The 20,884-nt window shown below is 36.2% G+C and overlaps 1 protein-coding gene across 1 annotated transcript in view; it reads left to right on the plus strand.

The window, feature by feature from the left end:
- Positions 1–20,884, plus strand: part of LOC145666968 (transient receptor potential cation channel subfamily M member-like 2) — a 73,089-nt gene that overhangs the window by 2,697 nt on the left and 49,508 nt on the right. The window contains exons 2-4 of the mRNA XM_081734609.1: positions 3,269–3,423; positions 15,318–15,491; positions 19,679–19,891. Coding sequence (XP_081590735.1) covers positions 3,269–3,423; positions 15,318–15,491; positions 19,679–19,891 — 542 coding nt within the window. The remainder of the gene's footprint in view (positions 1–3,268; positions 3,424–15,317; positions 15,492–19,678; positions 19,892–20,884) is intronic.

Here is a 20,884-nt window from a genome sequence, read left to right on the forward strand (position 1 = left end):
TTCCTATCTAAGAAGTATTTTGAACCGGTGCAAAGTAACCCCAAGTAGAGGCTGAAATCGCGTTCTCCCAAACGTTTTACATTTCAATTTCAACTATTGCATCAAAGTCTCATTATACACAACACAGTAGTATTCTACGAAACTTACTTAACTTTGACGGAAATTCTTGTACGTGATATCTTTCAAATTTTGGCGGCCTTTACAGTGACTGCTTTTCATACTTCTATAACAACGAACTCTCCCGGTAATTAGAAGTGATGTTAACCGCCAACATTATAGCCAAAATACAGTTAGATGTTCTATCTTACGGTGGCAGTTGAAAATTCTTCTTTACTATCATGGTTTTGCAGACAGAGGACTGTGAAACTCTTCATATTTTGTGCAAAGTAACCCCGTCTTACGGTATGCTTTTTCAGTTATTCTTCATTTTTTTTTATAACGGAGGCGTAAATTTTTGAAGTTTTTATTGCAACTCCACTTACTTATTATGTTAATATTTATAATACAGTAACACATCTAAATTTGAGATATTGACGTTTACACAGCTCCGTACAACTATTTGGCATAAGCATTAACTGAGACAACAGCAAGGTCAATGATACTGCAGCAAAGCAAACTCAACAAAAGTCTAGTGTTGTCAGATCTGGAGATTAAAAAGTACTAAAGCAAGAAATGGACTAGTATCGAATATGTTAGTTTTACTAAAGCTATTGTTTATTGTAAACTAGCAGCGTTCACCCCGCTTCGCTGGGGTCACCCCGGAACGCAATAAACCTTGTTAATTAGATAATTTTTACTTTTTCGCTTTCAAGTGATATGATAAAAACCATAGTAGATTGCAGTAAATGTTAACATTATATCGCCTGTCATTTATGTTAACCCGCCGAGTGACACGGTCATGCGGGTTGCATATAAATACGTTTATTTTTACCTATGATGAACTAACAAAGGATTTGTACGTTATGGACACTTGAATGGTCAATTATCTCAAGACACTGGTAATTGAAAATTAAAGTGATATGATAAAAACCATCTAGGGTCCAAATCCTAATAACCCCCCAAAAATGAAAGAAATTGGTTCAGCCGTATTAGCGTGATGAGGGAACAAAGGATTTGTGCGTTCTCTTTTATATATAAGATATAATACTCAAGAAACAAAACTTGTATTATATAAAACATGTATTTGTGACTTCGCATATGAGAAAGTAGCGCATTCTTAAGTGTTATAGTCTGCAGATAATTAAAAGTAGCCCAAAAAATAGCATGTTCCTCAATTTGAAATTTTGGTAGTGAGGACACGTAAAAAATCGTCCAATCTGCTACTTGTAGCCCAATCTGGCAACGCTGGTTCTACATAATCATAGGCTTGGTTTTCAAGAGGCCCTGAACTCCAATTCAGGTAGCCAACTAACTAACGCTAATAAAAAGAGAGTACAAACTATATTTAGTTCGATATAGGCGAAAATTATCACTAACTCTTACACTTTAATCTCTGTTTCACTAAAACAATATCCTAAGTTAATACACTTGTCAGCCAATACATGGCATCGAGATAAACAAAATTACATGCTTAAAAGTGAATTCCCTGCATATTTTTTTTTGAAAAAATCGAAAAAAAAACTGTGTTAACTTGCGAATTGTATTAATTTTTGTCTGTGTTTCTTAACGATGACCCACGCATTCCCAACAGTTACACACATGTTACTTGTAAGTGTACAAATATCACAGAACTTAAAGAAATATGTAAGCTAGGCTAAAGAAGTTAATGTTAAGTATAAGCTACCACTGATTCCTTTGTTATATTGCGTATTATTATATATTGTGGTCTAATTAAAGAATTCAATTACTTCCAATACCGTTAATAAATAAATAAATAAATGTAAAGAAATTTCATTGGAAAGAATATAGGTTTCCCTTAAATCTCTGTTAGAACTTCATAATTAATACATTTAGCTTTAATTACAAGAAACTTGAAGGAGCAAGCAGAAGAGACCAGAATATTTAATCTTTGATAAGCAGGAGAAATCCATGTCAGAACTGCAAATGACGGAGACTTCAGAAGCTGTACAGCACAGATTTCAACTCGCAACCCCTTTGCTTCTCCATCGAACTGACCCCAGAAGCTAATTTACGGCAGTCTTTTATATGTATCGTATAACTGCGGTTAAATTCCTCTTAACCTATTTCTGCTATGACCCACTCACCTACAGACGTCACGTAGCATAGAATAATATTTAGAATTATACTGTTAGTTCGAAACTTATGGTCTCTTTTAACTCAAAGAACATCAACAATTAAATTTCTGGTTCTACAACCTGTACAAAAGTTTAATAAAATATACATAACTTTTTTTTTTGACTGTGATTAGCCCCACAATATGCTACATATCAATCGATCAGCTATAATTGTAACATACTAGTACATGTTAATGTGTTTGAAATCTACTACTCAATGACAATGAAAATTCTAATACAGCGACTTAAAAATCTTATGTTACAAATCTCAAATTATTCTTATATTTAATACTAGCAGCGTTCACCCCGCTTCGCTGCGGTCACCCCGGAACGCAATAAACTTTGTTACTTAGATAATTTTTACTTTTTCGCTTTCAAGTGATATGATAAAAACCATAGTAGATTGCAGTAAATGTTAACATTATATCGCCTGTCATTTATGTTAACCCGCCGAGTGACACGGTCATGCGGGTTGCATATAAATACGTTTATTTTTACCTATGATGAACTAACAAAGGATTTGTACGTTATGCACACTTGAATGGTCAATTATCTCAAGACACTGGTAATTGAAAATTAAAGTGATATGATAAAAACCATCTAGGGTCCAAATCCTAATAACCCCCCAAAAATGAAAGAAATTGGTTCAGCCGTATTAGCGTGATGAGGGAACAAAGGATTTGTGCGTTCTCTTTTATATATAAGATTTTTAGTATTTATGTTTAAATTTTTCTTATTTTTAAATTTCTCTTACGTATTGATACGCTAGTATCCCATGTAGAAATCATACCACATGCTTACACTCACTGACTACATTAATGTAGTGTTTCCAATTAACTTTACGTATAGACCAGTGATTCCAAACCTGGGAGGCTCAAGCTGGCAGAAATAAACTAAAATTATTAATAAAGCACTACTTGTAATAGAAAATTATCCTACTACCGTCAACTCATTTTCAAAGAATGTTATCATTATTTTTTGGTGTACAGTCTTCCCCCAATGTCATAACTAAGAAAGAATTAATTATGTTTCAGGTGAAAGCTCTTGGCCTTCAGGAAGCTTAGAGACTCTGCTTACAGAAGCTTTATTAGATGAAAAAGTGGAATTTGTTCAGCTTTTGTTACAGAATGGAATCTGCTTGCAGGACTACCTCACTCCCAATAGATTACAACAACTTTATCAGGCCACGGTAAGATTATAATTACTTTCAATTGATCAGTTTGAATAAACAGACGTAGAAAGCAGAGCTGGATTAACCTATCTGGAGCTAGAAAAAATATGTGGCCCCTGCTGATTTCACTTAAATACATTTCTGTCTAAGTACAGTAGGAAAATTAAGGGAATATATTTAATATTTTTGGTCATATTTTATTTTATGATGATGATTGTATTTTTATGATACTTTTTAGATAGCCAGTTGAGATTTCGATCAGATTGGAGGCCCCTATCCACCTGGAGCCCCAGGGCTATAGCCTCCCTAAGCCTCTGCCTTAATCCGGCTCTGGTAGACAGGGTTGTAGTGTAAAATTCATCTGTGCCAAAGCGCTTAATGAGAGATAAGAATAAGGGGTCCGCATATGTGATCAATTCCCACTGCAGATGTGACTTTCAAGTTGTTGAACTCTAGAGCCATCACTGCTTTGACTGTTAACCTGGTTTCATTGTATTGTGATAAATATAGGTATATTTTCTGCCAGGATATTGGCATTTATGGTTCATCCGCATATATTTTAGTAATGCTCGACCCTAGTCATAGGAGCTAAATACACGGTTCTGATTGCTTGAATTATCAGTTTCTCGCCATGTAGCATACATATAGCACAAATCAAACGCTGACTGCTATCGGTCCTGGTAGTCAGTTCGCGTTGAGACACGGGGCACATAACATCGCCTCTCTGTCCGTGCTGTACTATTGTATCTGCTTTGTTTGTCGAATAGTGCCGTTTGATTTTTTTTTAATTATTTCTGTGACTTAGTGATTTGGTGAAGTGTGTACTACAAGTTCTTTGTTTCACTTGTGAGCAACACCATTTTTATATATATATATATATATATTCTGTAGTTGACGTGTAACGTCGAGTGTAAGCAATATGAGTTGTATGAGGTCTAATACGCTCCGAATTAATTTCGTAACTGTGCGTCAAAAGCCTACGTCTATTCATATTCATGAATGGATTCGAAGTGTTTTCAAGTTAACAATTGACCAAGTGTTAAGTATAGAACTCGACTTTATTCGTAAACTTTTATACATCAAACTAGTTAGTAAAGTGCTATGTGAACGTATTCTTGCCGGTACCAACGGCACCGTGACTTATACCAATACTGATGGAGATCATGTGTTACCCATTGATTTGGCAGACAACTCTGTTGTTGTTGTGAAAGTCTCTTTATGTCCAATGGAACTTAGTGATACCCAGTTAAGTCGTGTACTCTCCCAGTATGGGGATATTCAGAATATTGCTGATGAACAGTACTCTACTGATCATATTTATCTTACCCGCACGGGTCGCAAACTAGTCAAAATGACTGTTAAACGTAACATTCCATCCTTTGTTACTGTTTGTGGTTTACGTCTTTTTGTCAGTTACGCCGGTCAAATCCAGACCTGCGCGGTCTGCAACTCTCAGGACCATTTTGTACAGGATTGTCCTAAGAAGAGAACTCCACCTTTACCCAGGTCTACTTCTGTGTCTCCAGGTGTCCGCATGCCGTGCAACCTTCCAGTGGATACATCAGCTCCCGATACCGGTTCTTACAGTGCATTTCCTGTTCTACAGAAGGATACCCACATACCCGTGTCGTGCCCGATTTTGCCACTTGCAAGTGCTGCATCTAGTGTTCCCGACATTCATCCCGTCCACCCTTCCATTGCTGACAACTCACATAGTATGGAAGTGACACCTACTCCCGATGCTGATGAGACAGGTGTTCCATCTCCAGTTCCTGTGACTGACCAGCCACTTCTACTAAACTCTGAGGTAGGTGATAGAAATACAATAGAGGGGCACAGTGCTACCCCTTCAAGCGTTCCTCTCGCAGTTGGTTCCATTGACACCACTGGTTTTGAAGATGCTACAAGTGATACCATAAGTGATTCCGATCTGAGTGTAGCATCCTGCGAAAAGCGCAAGTTAACTCAACTCCAGTTTAACAGTAGTGCAGTGTCTAAAAATTCTAAAGGTAACCGCAGTGATGAAACAACAAGTGGTCACAATGTTAGGAAAACACGAGCTTCGACCAAAAAGTTGAAATCTGTTGTTCAATCAGACGGCGAATAGTGCATTGCCCATCTTTGGTATCAATAATTTATATTGTTTATATATTTCTTCCTTGTTTCTACTTTACACATGTTCTTGTTCCCGCCTTGCTTTACTTTCATGTATTTACTTTATATATTTTTTGTAATGTTTAGTTTTCGTTTTGCCACAGTCAATTTAAATCGTCTTACTTCTCCGGTCAAATTACACGCACTACGAGATTTTATATATCAGGAAGAAGTTGATATTCTGTTTGCACAAGAGGTGGCAGTACCCGATTTCCCAGACATCCCTAATTATTCATGTGTTTCACGCTTCACTGAAAATGGTTTAGGAACTGCTATTCTATACCGCAGTGATATTGACTTTCAAGCGCTTCTCCAAATGCCTACTGAACGTATCACCTTAGGAACACTAGAAAATATACGCCTGTGTACAGCATATGCTCCAAGCGGTTCGAATCATGCACGAGAGCGCAATAGTTTCTTTAATACTGAGCTTGCCCAAGCGTTACATAATGGTTCTTCTCCTTGTATATTAGCCGGAGACTTTAATGCTGTTTTGGCACCAATAGATATGACCCCAAATTATACCTTCTCAGCCAGTCTGTCCAATTTAATTGCCACCTATGATCTAGTCGACGTGTGGCGACACTTATTTCCAACCACGCCTGGCCATACCTTCTTTACAGGGACGAGTTCCTCAAGATTGGATAAATTCTATATCAGTCGCACTCTTATACATCAGGTTCAACACATGGCTGTGGTCCCAGTCTGTTTTAGTGATCATCATGCTGTACTCATGACCATCAAACTACCAGCCCACAAATTTCTCAAACGTAGCCCATTGGGGTACTTTAATACGTCAATTTTACGTGAGCCCGAATATGAAGCTCTGATACATGCTGAATGGAAAGGCCTCCTTCATGTGAAACAACGCTACAAAGGTTCTCTCATGCAATTTTGGGAAAATCGTGTTAAACGAACTTTTTGCTCTGTGACCAAACAATATTGTCGAACTAGAAACGCCGATCATTATCAGCAATATCACTAGTATACTGGTCTATTACGAGATTACATGATAGAACAACAACGCGGGGGTCAAGTACGACCTCAAATTCAGCAGATCAAAGCTCATTTATTAACGCTGCATAAACGACGTATGCAAGGTTTTATGATTCGTAGCAAAACACGTCAATATGATGACACTGAACAGGCAAGTATCCACCAAATACGCAAGGAGCGCACACGGGGCAGACAAAAATTGATTTCTAAAGTTAAGGGTGACGATGGCCGTGTGTATGAGGGCGTAAACGTCATGACTTGTTTTATTGATTATTATAAACAATTATATGCTCAACCTCCTACTTGTTGTACTGATTCTTCTATACTAGAGTATATTCCCTGTGTTTTAACGGATGATGATCGAGAGTGTCTATCGGGTCCGTTCACACTAGACGAGGTCAAACAGTCCATCCGATTAGGCAAACTAGGAAAGTCCACAGGTATTGATTCTCTACCACTAGAATTCTATGTTACATTTATAGATATTTTAGCTCCTTTTCTCACCGACCTTTTTAATGAATACCGCACACATTTTGTTTTAGGCCAGTCTCTCAGAACGGGCATTACTGTTTTGGTCCCCAAACATTCATTAGCATCTAGTGTTACAAATTTCAGGCCACTAAGTCTCTTGTGCACGGACCTAAAACTATTAACTCGTTGTCTGACGATCAGAATGAAAACATACCTTGAGAAGCTGTTAAGTCCTTGCCAATACGGTCTTGGCCACAATAACCCTATTTATAAGGCCTTATCCAATCTCAGAGATTTTATTTCCTTTCATGAGTCCGCCGATCCTTCTTCGGTAGCAATTTTATCCACCGATTACTCCAAGGCCTTTGACAGAATTAACCACAATTATCTCTTCCAAGTTTTAGCTAAATATGGATTTGGTGACCTTTTCATTTCTCTTATCAAAGGAATATATACGAAACGAATTACCAGGTTAAAGCTAAATGGAGGTTTAAGTGCTCCCATCTCTGTTTGTAATGGTATTCTACAAGGGGACACAATGTCTAGTATTTTATTTAGTTTATCTTTAGCGCCTCTTGTATATGCGGCACACCGCTTACTCCCTGGTGTTCCTGTGTATAACAACAGTCTAGCAGTGCAATCATACATTGATGACACACACTATATATTACGCAATGACGCAGATCTGGAATGTATACAGAAGTTACTACGCCTTTATCAACACGCCTCAGGCGCGCAACTTAATAAAGCAAAAACAAAAATATTGTGTTTACATGAACAATATCAGTCTCTGTATAGTAGAACGTTTGAAACTGTTCCATCAATCAAAATACTTGGTATTGTATGGTATCCTACTTTACAACAGACTATCACGAAAACATATGAAGTCATAGCCTCTAAGATCCGAAGTCTTTTAATAACGCATAAATCACGTAATCTTAGTCTTTTCAGTAGAAATTTGTTTCTTAAAACTACTGTGTTTAGCTTACTATGGCATTCTGCACAGATTTTCCCGTTACCAAAGCCTATCTATAAGTCTTTAAACAGTCAGGCGTTGTTTTTTCTCTGGCATAATAAAGCTTTAAGAGTAGGTCAAACACAACTACTTTTGCCTGCAGCAAAAGGAGGAATAGAGTTTATGGATATTGGAATTCAGTCACGTGCTCTGCTTGTGCATAGAAGTTGTCGTATGGTTTGTTCCCACCCCGATTCGATTACTGCTACGGTTTTCAATGTCTGTTTTCAGTGTATTGACCTTGTGCTTCCGATTCCTATCTTTCCTTGGGCGATTAAATTCCCTCACCTTCGCGATGTAGTACTTGATATGCTGTATGCAATAGTCGCACGACAGCAGATCGAAATTAGGTCAGTCAAAGAATTATACTGGCACTATCAGAGCACGTGCGTATCTGTTAAGCCACACGTCATGCTTCACGTGCCATGCAAAAACTGGAGTAACATCTGGAAAAACATAACTGCCAAGTTTTTAACTCACAAACAGAAAGAAATGTGGTATTTTATTGTTAATAATGTATATGAAACGTCTGCTAGGCTCTTTAATCTAGGTATCACCTCTACAAATGTATGCTATTATTGTAATCAGATAGACACTCTTGAACATCGATTCCATAACTGTTTTGACATACCACCCATTTGGCAGGCTTTTAGCACTATACTTAGTAGAATATGTCGTACCTCACAAACTGTTTTTAGCGTACATAATGTAATATTATTTCCAGATTTTCATTACTTTCCTAGCTATAAACATAATGCTGTGATCTGGTTTACTGTACAAACTATCATGTTTATTCTTGTAACAGCACGACCATTGTGTCTTGAAATGTATGAAATGTATTTAACATACCAGGCTATGAAGCTCTCTCCTGTATGTAAACGAAAATATTTTGCAAACTACTTATCTGCAATAGCTCCCACACTTTCTTATGATGTAACCCACAAACAAAAATGAACTGAATCAGTAAGTTGTTGTTGTTGTTGTTGTTGTTGTTTTTTTAATAATGTTTTATCTTGAATAATATTTTACACTTTCAGTGAGGCTGTGAATAGTAAATATCCTTGTAAATTTCTCTGTATTTCGATGGAAATAAAGTTATTAAAAAAAAAAAGGTAGCCGAGCGTGCTAGCGCCATGGGTTAGTAATGAAAGTCGCTTTTAGCGTAGGTTCAAACCCAACCCGAGGAAAGTTTTTTTTTATTTTCATAACACCTTTATCATTAAAATAAGATTTTAAAAATACTCATTTGCCCTTGTACGTAATATATAATGCATAAAAAGTGATTTACTTAAGTTACGAAACAGCTGGGCAAGCGTCAGCGAGCGAAGGGATCAGAAGCCCCACAGGATTAGTTTTTTTTCCACCTTGATCCCCACGATAATACCACGTGATATTACGTCACACTCGGATGGTGCAACTTCGATGGTGCAACTTCGATTTAGTAATGCTCGACCCTAGTCATAGGAGCTAAATACACGGTTCTGATTGCTTGAATTATCAGTTTCTCGCCATGTAGCATACATATAGCACAAATCAAACGCTGACTGCTATCGGTCCTGGTAGCCGAGCGTGCTAGCGCCATGGGTTAGTAAGAAAGTCGCTTTTAGCGTAGGTTCAAACCCAACCCGAGGAAAGTTTTTTTTTATTTTCATAACACCTTTATCATTAAAATAAGATTTTAAAAATACTCATTTGCCCTTGTACGTAATATATAATGCATAAAAAGTGATTTACTTAAGTTACGAAACAGCTGGGCAAGCGTCAGCGAGCGAAGGGATCAGAAGCCCCACAGGATTATTTTTTTTCCACCTTGATCCCCACGATAATACCACGTGATATTACGTCACACTCGGATGGTGCAACTTCGATGTAAATCTAACCTCACGCGCTTCCTTCTAACAAACTTAAAACAGATGGCTAGGGTAGCGCGTGCAAAAATATATATGCGACTCATCCTTGTATTTAATATCTTGATGTTCAACAAAATTCTGACACTTATTAAAAATCTTTGGTTCATTTTCTTCTATTTGAACGTTCAATTTTCGTGATAGCTTTAGTGTTTTTATCAAGGATGTTATAAATAGAGAATCTGTCCATATGCATCTTCATCCTATTAAATCGGTGAAGCCAAAAAGCAACCGAGCATCGGCACGTCTGATTGGCTACTCTCGTTTCTACCATTGTCTGATTGGCTACTTTCGTTTCCGCCATGATTGTTGGCTCAAAACATTGCGATCCTATTGGGCGGAGTGGGCAGAGTAGGGGTGGCGAAACTGTGACGTATGGCTTCAAGATTTTGTTGTAAGGGCAGATCCTCTATTTTATAAGATCCTTGGTTTTGATCCTCCATTTCCCTATTTTTCCCAGTGCCAATCTCTTCCACATCATATTCCGAAATCAAGTGTTCTGGAGTTTACTCTCTTTTCCACATTGCTCTTTCTCTCTCTTTGGATATCAGTGGCGTATTCAGGGGGACTACTCAAGTCCCCCCGGAAATAAATTTGTTAGTTTTTTTTTTTTTTTTTTTTTTTTTTGTATTCCACGTACAACAATAATCCGTCTTACCATTTCTTAGACTTTCATTGACTGTCCATTTTCTTGTGCTCTTTGTTCAGAAATAATACTGTGTTTGTCAAATTTCATTCCATGTAAGAACTGCGTTCGTTTTTCTTTTATTTCGTCCATTCTGCTCTTCGGTTTCTTTACCTTAGTTGTTTCTTTCTTTCGTTTTTCCTATCATAGTTTCACAGTGTCGTCGGAAGTATTTTTCAGCTGGGGGGAGCAAACTGCTGTCTAGAAAATAGATACGGGAATGTAACCTAGGTAAGATAATACTAATATGTTTGTAATGTAACAATAATTTGATTTGATTGGTTAATAATAATAATAATAATAATAATAATAATATAATGAACCTGTAAACAGTTTCGTGAGAGTGAAATTTCCATCTATTAGAGGCATCTTAGTTTACATCTTTAGATTAATTAATCCCGTGTCAGTTTTGTTCTGGAGTTTGGTCTGGTACAGAAATTTTCAACCAGTGAAATCAGAATTAAAAACATAAAATTGTAAAATTTGTACTGCTCACAATGACTGTTTGTAACCACAAATTTTACCGTTTTATATACTGGTACATATTTTTAACTGTATTGGACATGGTCACACGGACACTATTAAAGAATCTTAAAGCTACTTAAATTATTTGGAAATAAGGAAATTAAAATTATATTTTTAAAAATCCAGTTCTGGTGTTGCAGAAATTGCTATTTAGAACTACAAACTTTGTAGCACTTTGTAGTAGAAAGTAACTTGTACTGAACATTATAAAACAGGCTACATAATTAAGTAAAAAATAAGAAAATATATTTTTTTTCTACCTACTTGACTTCGTACCAGAAATGGGAAAATGGAATTTTCACTAAAGACTTCATAAAATTTATATAGAAAATTCAATTACACTAATTATTCAGAGTTATTTATATTTTTTACTACACTTCAGTGTATCCAGTTTGTTATTACATTAACCTCTCTTCCTAATCTCATTATATTCACTTCACTTCACACTAATAAAGTACGACACAATTAATAAGACATAATTCAAGTTTATATTGAATTTTAAGTGCTATTTTGTAATTTAAATAATTGGTTATAATACGTATAATATTTTCACTTACGTAATTCCCCATTTATTTCTTTTCAAAATTGACCAATAGTAACTTTTCTTTCGCTTGTCTTTGATATTAATTCTCTTGCAATGGTGTTTAAGTCTGGTCGCTACACATATGCAACAACAGCAGATGAGCCAATCTTTCCTGCGTCATGGACGTCCTCAAATATGTCTTTAGACTACGCAAATAGCTGAATGATCTTTCGCAAATGCTCAAGAAGCTGACATAGTGAGAACGAAAGTCCCTAGACGAACAACTTGGTCGAGAAGACTGCGAACAGTTGGGGTTTTCTGCACTAATAGTTTTTAATATTCTGATGGTCGTCTCGTCAGCGACTCAGTCGTCATCAAAGTAATGAAGCAGCCTGAGCTGTGCTCATAATCTATCCAGGTTAAAATCCGACGAGGCCCACCAACACATAAAGCTCCTTCAGAAAGTATCTTCTAGAGTTCTATGAGTTGTTTAAAGCCTGGCTGATTGAAACGACGCTGTACTTCATTCAACAAATAGTCAATGATTTCGAAGTACATTTTTGGAAGATCTGATACAGGTTCTAGGGTTGCTGCTATAGGAGGATTATCAGTCTCCTCCAACCTAATTGGTGTTCTCTTTGATCTTGATGAAGTGGGCAATTTTAAGTGTAGTCTGTCTGCATTTTTCTTTGCTTCCTTACAGATGTTTTCAAATGCACTCTCCGTTCGTAGGTTTCTCAGAGTATCCTCTAGATAGAATCGTTGCTGCTCTTTTAGCTCCAGAAGCAGAAGAATCAGAATTTTGAAGCACTTTCGCCAGTTGTCCACAAGATACAAAAGCACGTATACTGACTATCAGAAAAAAATATTCCGAATTTGTTCATTCTCTTCAAATGCCCTTTTAGAATTATTTTTTAAGCATCATTTGGACCACTTGTATTACTGATGATTCTTTTCCAACGTGATTTGAATTCGTTTGTAGTAGATTGAAATCTGATTAGAGATTTTCGCCTAACACACCAGCGAGTAGGACAAACAAGCAGCAAATGTTTAGGATTACTTTCGTTGATAGTTTTACAGGGTTCAAGAACAATGTCGGCGTGCGTATGTTGTCTATCGTTTTGCAGAATCCAGGTTGATGTTTCAAACGTCTTTCACTATGGCCCGCACGTCACACAAAGATTCGCATTTTCGTGCTACTTCCTGCAATGGAAGATCTAATGCATGATTATTGCAATGAATGTATACAGCTTTCGGATGTTGAGTCGAAGTTATCTTCTGCACACCATTTACTCGTCCTGATATGACAGCTGTACCATCATGACACTGTTCGCGTATATTTTCTGCATTCAGGCTAGGTTTCGTTAGAATATCTTTGATCGTGAATTCTGTTTCCGATTTTGTGCCATGTGGGGTGATCATTTCCACAAATATTTTGTTGGATTTGATGAATCAGAGTCAATACAGCGCACACACGAGACAACTGTTCTTTCTTTGAAATATCAGTCGTGGAGTCGGCTATGATTGCATAAAATGGAGACTATAACTTCTGCTACCAAGTCTCTCTGTATTGCATGTCCCATAATCTTTAAAATTTCATTCTTTCAATCAGCACTAAGCCAGTTATCCTGTCGATTAATCCATTGGTTGAGAACAGGCACATCCATTTTTCTTTCATCCAGAGTAACATCAAATTGCCCGTACTATGCAAATGCTCACTGATTGCTTGCCCACTGGGAGCTAAATATCTAACACGACTAGTTATTATAAGCAGTGACTGTCTTTCTTATTCTTGTTTACAAACTTGGTCTGAAAGGAGAGCTGAAATAGATGTTCTGTTTCTGCACTCATATCTTAGCCCTTTCACTACCACTGGGATATATGTGTCCCACGATACATTCTCAGAGGACCCCTGGTAATTTACCACATTTTATTGCTATGAATTGATGATCCACTGGTAAAGAGAAGCCCGCTAATGGTTCACAGAATTCTTATTAACATTATCAAATAGACAGTAGTGGAAGTGAACGTGAACAATGAAAGTGATAATGGAACAGATGAAAGTGAGGAACAATATGCTAGTGATAAAGCAGTGGTTGCATGAACTGTAATTTGGAAAAGGATGCCAAAATGTAAAATATTTGTAATCATAAATACGACCCAATTGTTTTTCTGACAATATACGTTTCATAATTGAAAATACAAGATGATCATTCATGTCAATACCACTGGGACATATAGGTCCCACGTAAAAATATCAGAGGGATACATAATGTCCCACCCTTCCCACGTCGAAAAACGAAACGGTGGAAAACGTTTTTTTATATATATTTATACGTTTGAAAACAACTTAAAATAGCCGTATATTAATGTTTCTCACTCCGAAAAAAATGGTAGTGAAAGGATTAAACGAACAAAACGACAATAGAGTTCGCATTTTTCATATGCTCTGAATTATTAATCCTACCTTATACATTTTTCCTCCTGACTATAAAACTTACTGCACTCTGCACATTGTTTGTAAGAACATTAATTTAACTTTATGGAAAATGTATTTAGTCCCTAAATGTCCTGTTACTCATTTAAACTGTGTTACTCATTTTTCAAACTTTAAAATCTCGCTCGACGACTCGTTTCATATTGCAGACTTACGATTACTGAAACAACAATTTTAAAAGAATTTACAGTGTTTTGAGAATGTATACCAATGGAAATAAAGAGAATTTTCAATTCTTTTTCCTAACTCTTTCTGTCTAACATGGGGGCAGAACAAGCGCCCGGTCCCTTGTTTCAAAGAGAAAGATGAATCTGGAATAGAGATTGTTTTTCACATTACTATAAAAAGCAAAATTTAGTTAATATAATCAGCGTTGCGTGATGTTTCTACAGTCTGAAAGTGAGGGGGCAAAAAGGGTATCTTGCCCCCTTTGGAAATTTCAGGAGGGGCAACTGCCCCCTTGCCCCCCCGGTTCCGGCGCCCCTGTAGTTTCAACCGTTGTTAGTTCTGATTCAAGTCGGCCGCCGCCAGTAACACCAAAACTAAGAGGAGTTGATAAGCGAAACTGTGTTCCACATCAACTTGCACGGATATCAACATAACGGGATTTTAGTTATTATAGCAAACTAGGAATATTTATATCGTTTAGTTATAAAGAAAGGAAAATGTTTGAATTAAAGGAAATCAAGAGAGGAGAATTAGTAGCCCGGGAAATTAGGTAGGGCAAAGGGTGCTTCCTTTTTCTTTTATGAATAGAATAAAATGTTAGATTCACTGCTTTTTGTGTGTGTGTGTGTGTGTGTGTGTGTGTATCATATCATATAAGATTCACGAGTCCGTAAATCTTGTCATTAAAACTTCAATTTATGCATAAATTAAAATATATTTAATTCTCAAAGTCAAGTGGGCAATTGCCTTCTGCTTCCCTGTGTTGTGTATAGCCACCCGAAACAAAATCCTAAATACGTCACTGCTGGATATATTACCCAATTTTATGCTATGTTATTTATTCCAGGAAAAATAAACAACTGACAACATAAATTGTCAGTTGCTACAACTTCTTGTGTGTGTTCAAAGTTTTAAATAAAGAAGAGTACAGAACGGTATTATTGAATTTTGTCCTGAATTTTCTTTCGTAGGCGGATCAATGTCCAGAGTTGTGTATGATTTGTGGCCCTGATGACTCGATAACGCTTCAAACTGTTCATCGTCTTTTAACAGTTCTATCTCGATGCCACGAAGACCCTCAATATGAGAACAACGATGGAAAAGTTAATGGACATGTCCTCACTTCTAAATCAGAAATCTTTGAAGTAAGTAGACCAAAATGATGGCTTAAACTCATGTTGTGAAATTTTGTAACTATAATTTGAGTTGGATAAAGAACTAGATCATATGTACATACATACTACATTTTAAAAAAAGAAGTATAAAAATCAATCTGGGGGCTGAATTAAATTTATTGCCTTTTATGCAGTTTGTTGCTATGTCATGATTCATTACCAATGATATTCATAGATTCATATTGTTAGGCTCACAGTCAAGAGATGGCGACACTGACGGTGTTAAATTGGTCTACTACGCCGTCTCATGTTTAGCCCATTGATTTGTATGGGGAACAGAGGCGGATCTAGAAAGTAAACACTGAGGGGCCAACCAGAACCCAGGCTATGATAGGTATATCATGAATTTACTATAACTTTTTAAAAACGTGTACGTAATAGCTTCAATTATTTTTGTCACTCAAAAAACTGGGGCCCTAGGCTCCCCGTTCCCGGGCTAGATTCGCCCCTGATGGGAAATTATTTTTCTTTTTTCTTCAAGTTTAGCTAAATGTCCCTTAGTTAAAAAAACTTATATATACAAATTTACAATTAGTTAAGTTGGATTTCATTATCTATTTATTAAAATGCTAGGTTTACATGTTTGTCTCCAAAGAAAAGTTTATATGTCTCAAATCCTTTCGACACTGAGATCTAAAAAAAAAAAAAAAAAAAAAAAAAAAATACAAGTGCTAGAAACGTGCCATTTTCTCTGGTCGATCCCAAATTTTGTGTAGATTGTCCAGTTCTAATTGAATATTTAATTAAAAAAACATTGCCGTTCTTTGTTTATTACATTTTTAAGGGTACACTGGAAATGTTGATTTTTTTTAAAAAAAAGTAAAGCATCATATCCTACGAGTACTACATTCCATTATACATATTTGTATATAGGGGTTGTATTTGTATATCACTCAGGCGTTTGTTTCATGGCTAAATGATAATGAGATAGAAGGATAATCATTTCTCCAGTATAAGATGAATCTTTATTGTTTGGCGTGTTTTGCACAATGAACACCAGATATCACTGACATTATAATTAATTGTGTATGTAATGTATTTGCTTATTAATACTGCATGCAAGAATAAAAAACATTGAACATACATGAATTAGAAACTCCAATCGGAAGTAGGATCAAATCCTGCAAACGGTTCGAGATATTGAAAAAATAATCGAGAAAGATCTCTCCTTTATGGTACCCCATTTTTATCAATGCGTCTTTCGTCTGTGTGTAAAGGAACATGTATAAATGTGAAGAATGACAAGGAGATTCATGCTCATATGTGAATGATGCGGTGTGCAGAGACCACAGGTTCAGCTAGTTAAATATTAAAAATACATAAAATTTTACTCTCAGGCTGGAAGGTACATTTGCATAAATTTGATGAAAGAAAATAAATAAAACCAAACTTCTACAGTTCCAGTTTATTTTAAAAGAAAACAAAAAAATCTCATTATAGTTCAATGGGTTGATTAAACAAAGAGCAACACCGTTAATTTATATGTATGAAATTGACTGTAAAGCGTCTTTAATTAGATTCTTTGTATGTTTATATTACGTGACGTAGTGATTGAATGAGATTTAGAGATCACCCAACGTGTATGAGCTATTCACTTGTCACACAATCCACTACAACCTTTACACTATGCTACAACTTCTACTCAATTCTACACAAGCACCAGTCCTACCATTTATTGCTTTTAACGTCAAAGTTATTACCTAACTTCATAGATAGAACCAGTGGTGTTATTCTAATTTTTTAACAACCGGTTCTGTATATATATGAGAGGGATAGTTAATGGATAGGTAGATAGATATGATTCTCTTAGGAAACAAAGAGACAAAACATACAAGATAGACAAAACCATTTTTTTTTACTGTATACCACAAATGACAAATAGTGATATATACAGCATCCTAATACAAGCTGGCGTGACGAAATTATGTAGCACTGCGAATATATTGAAAACGAATTGTCGAAGATAGATGGTTGTCAAAAAGTATTGGAAAGCCTTTCATCCAGCAATGGATGGGTAATTTACGATAATGGTAGGTATGTGTTTCAAATATAAATAACCCTCACCACATCACTCATACAACCCCAGTTTTCATTCTTGATATATTAGGAGAGAGATATGTTTAACCCTATAGTTATAAGAATTTCTAAAAGCAAAGATAAAACAAAAATTACCGTTTCCCCACTCCGCCAGTAACCTTCTGATATGTACAGAGCAAAGCAAGATTCTTTAAATAGATCATTTGTTTTTGGCTGTGAAAAATTTGTATCCAACAAGCTCTCCCTTCCAGCTGCGCGTGTATGTGTGAGAGAGAGTTTGGACTTGGTATAACAAACGTTTCTGCGAACTCGAAATATTTTAACAACCGGTGCGAACCAGCTGAATAGCATCACTGGAACCATGACATAATCTAGCACTATCTAATTATTCATAGGTTACCTGCTTGTAATTAAATTCATATATTTTATTCCATATTTCTCTTACATCAAACCATGTCTTAACTCATAAATTGATAGTTTTATTTCTTTTAATGAACAACAAAATTGAATACAGTATATACCACTTAGATTATACTTCCAATTGTCTTCTTTGTTAGTTTTATTCGTGAAGCCTTTCTTCCTTTTATATTTTTCGATCATTAATTTTGTGACTGAACATGACTGTATTCGATAGGGGTGCGCACGAGACGAATCGAGACAGGATTTTCCTGACAAAATTCGAGTCGAGACACAGCTCTTCCAATAGAGAAATATACATTTTTCGAGTCGAGACATCACTTTTACAACACATTTTCGAGACGAGACAGCCACAAATCTTGTCTCGTGCGCATCCCTAGTATTCGAAGCAAATGATACAATTTTTACCGGTATATTATCTTTTCTTGCTTATATTGGCTGTGAGCTTGACGCTTTTTAAGTGTTGTTCGGCATCTAAAAGTAAACAGATACACCAACAGTCACTAGAAAACCAGAGTTAATACGTACAAATTGCATTTAATTTCTAAGCATTGCGTGATATTCAATAATAAATAATTAAAGGTCATTGGATCTAAAATGTTTCTAAACATATTTCACAGAAACAAAATATTAAGTGTATCTTTAACTTTGTTTTATTAAATAAGACAATCCTATCTACAGCTTTCTGCTTATTAGATATCAAAAACAAGTGTTCAGAACCTTCCTGTATTTTCAGTATTGCTATTTCTGGATATATTATCTACTTTTATACTATGTTATATATTCAAGAATGCTATAAACTGTCAATTGCTACAACTTCTTGTGTGTATTTAAATGAAAAGAAAAATGAAATGAAATGAAATCTTTGAGTTTTACGTCCCACGGTTATGCCGGTTAGGCTAAAGGAGACGGTGATGATGAGCAATGAATGAAATGGTGGAATGAAGAAAGTGGGAGGAAAAGGGAGAACCCCGAGGAAACCCACGCACACGGTGTTTGTTCACCACAAAGTTCACTTGGCGAAGGCTGGGATTGAACCTGGAACCCCAAGCACAAGAGGTGAACGCTCTACCACTGAACCACCGCGGCCCTTTAAATGAAAAGAGTACAGAACAGCGATTATGAATTTTGTTCTCATAGAAACAAAATATTAAGCAGATGAGAGCTATAAGAAGGAATTCTTTAATGAAACACTATTATTTAATGAAACAAAGCTTAGGACACATTTAACATTTTGTCTCTGTGAATATTTGCTAGCGGAAGAAGAGCTATAATTGAAGCTTGTCACTAATTATATGCTGGTATACAAGGCCTGTCCAAAAAGTATCCCACCATGTAGCGATGAAAAGAGTTGCTAAACTGATGTGTAATAATTCCTAATCAAAGTAGCTCCCTGCATCTTCCACAAGCCGAACCTAACGACCTGTCCATTGCTCGAAGCCGATCCGGAAAGCCTCTTTTGGAATAAAGCATCGACGAAAATGACTAAAACCTACAATACTTCGGCTGTCTACTAGCACATGGCGATCACACCACTTGCAATAAAAGATGCCCTCATCTTTGTGTGCTATGTTGCTACCCTACGATTGTTACTTTTCTAATAACAAATAAGATCGGATATTTATTGGACATACCTTGTATCATGGTAGGAGATTATTAACATAAAGTAACCATGAATTGAATTTCTTTCTTTTAATGTTAAGGATCCATATCGCGAACTCTTCCTTTGGAGTGTTCTCTGCTGTCGCCACACACTATCTGCATTCCTACTGCAGCATTGTATCACACCAATAATGTGCAGCGTTGCAGCGGCAACTATTTTATCGAATTTTTGCAAACTGCAGCCTTATCATGATACACGTCGACGAGAGGAACTCAGGGAAAGAAAAGCCTATTTTGAGAACTTGGTTGCTCAGGTGAGGAGAAAGTATACTAAAGGGATACTATACTATGTGTTAATTCCAATACCACCATTGTCTTGAATGGATGAGTCAAGTAATTTTGTCACTTCCGCTCTCAGCCTAAGTGCAAGGTTCCGAAACGCATTTTCGGTTCCAAACAACAAGTTTGTTAGGTTAAAGAAAGCATAGATCGGTGTGTATCTCAGTTTATTTTCATGTAAATATGATTCTATACTTTATTTTTGATTGATTTGCTGTTTAAAGTTCCATTTTTCAGAAATTTATTCGAATAAAATTTTATTTTCCAGAAAGTTAATTGAAAATTGAAAATTCTCTCTGTCAGTTAATATATAAGCAAAACATAACCATTGTAAGGTCCATAAATAGCTCATAAGTCTACCTTTGGAACCCACCGAAGATAAATGATGCTGGAAGTGTTATTGAATATATGTTATACTTGACTTATCTATACCGTCTTCTAAGACCAGAGTTACACAATTAGCAGTACTTATTCAGCTCGAGAACGTAATCGTATATTTAAGTTGCACGAGCGTCTTTGGCGGGGGAAGACGGGAGACGAGCACTCTCAAAAATTTTGTGTACTAGGTAGAAAAGGAAATGGATGAAGGCTGAAAGTACTTATATGGAAGAAGTAAATAAAGGGGGAACACATGAATGTTATATTTGTTGTTAAGTATTAGTAAAATAGATACGTCAAAAAATTATACTGTGCATATATTTGTATGAAACTTGTCTTCTGAATGCCATGATGTGAAAACAAGAGAGATAGAGAAAGACTACCGTTAATGAATAGTGTTAAAGCATATAATTGGTATGTCAAAGCAAAGATATTCAACGACAATGGTAAACCCTTATCCGGGCAAGCTATTTTTGTAATGTAGACGGCAGCTGGGGTCTTACCAACTCTATTAGCCTTACCAACTCGATATGTTCATGGCTTTAACTTCGACTAAAGATAGAAGAATTCAGAATTTTATGACATCGAAA

This window comes from Thermobia domestica, chromosome 12 (genome assembly GCF_964235325.1).
Source record: "Thermobia domestica chromosome 12, izTheDome1.hap1.1, whole genome shotgun sequence".
In the NCBI taxonomy this organism is placed as follows: Eukaryota; Metazoa; Arthropoda; class Insecta; order Zygentoma; family Lepismatidae; genus Thermobia; species Thermobia domestica.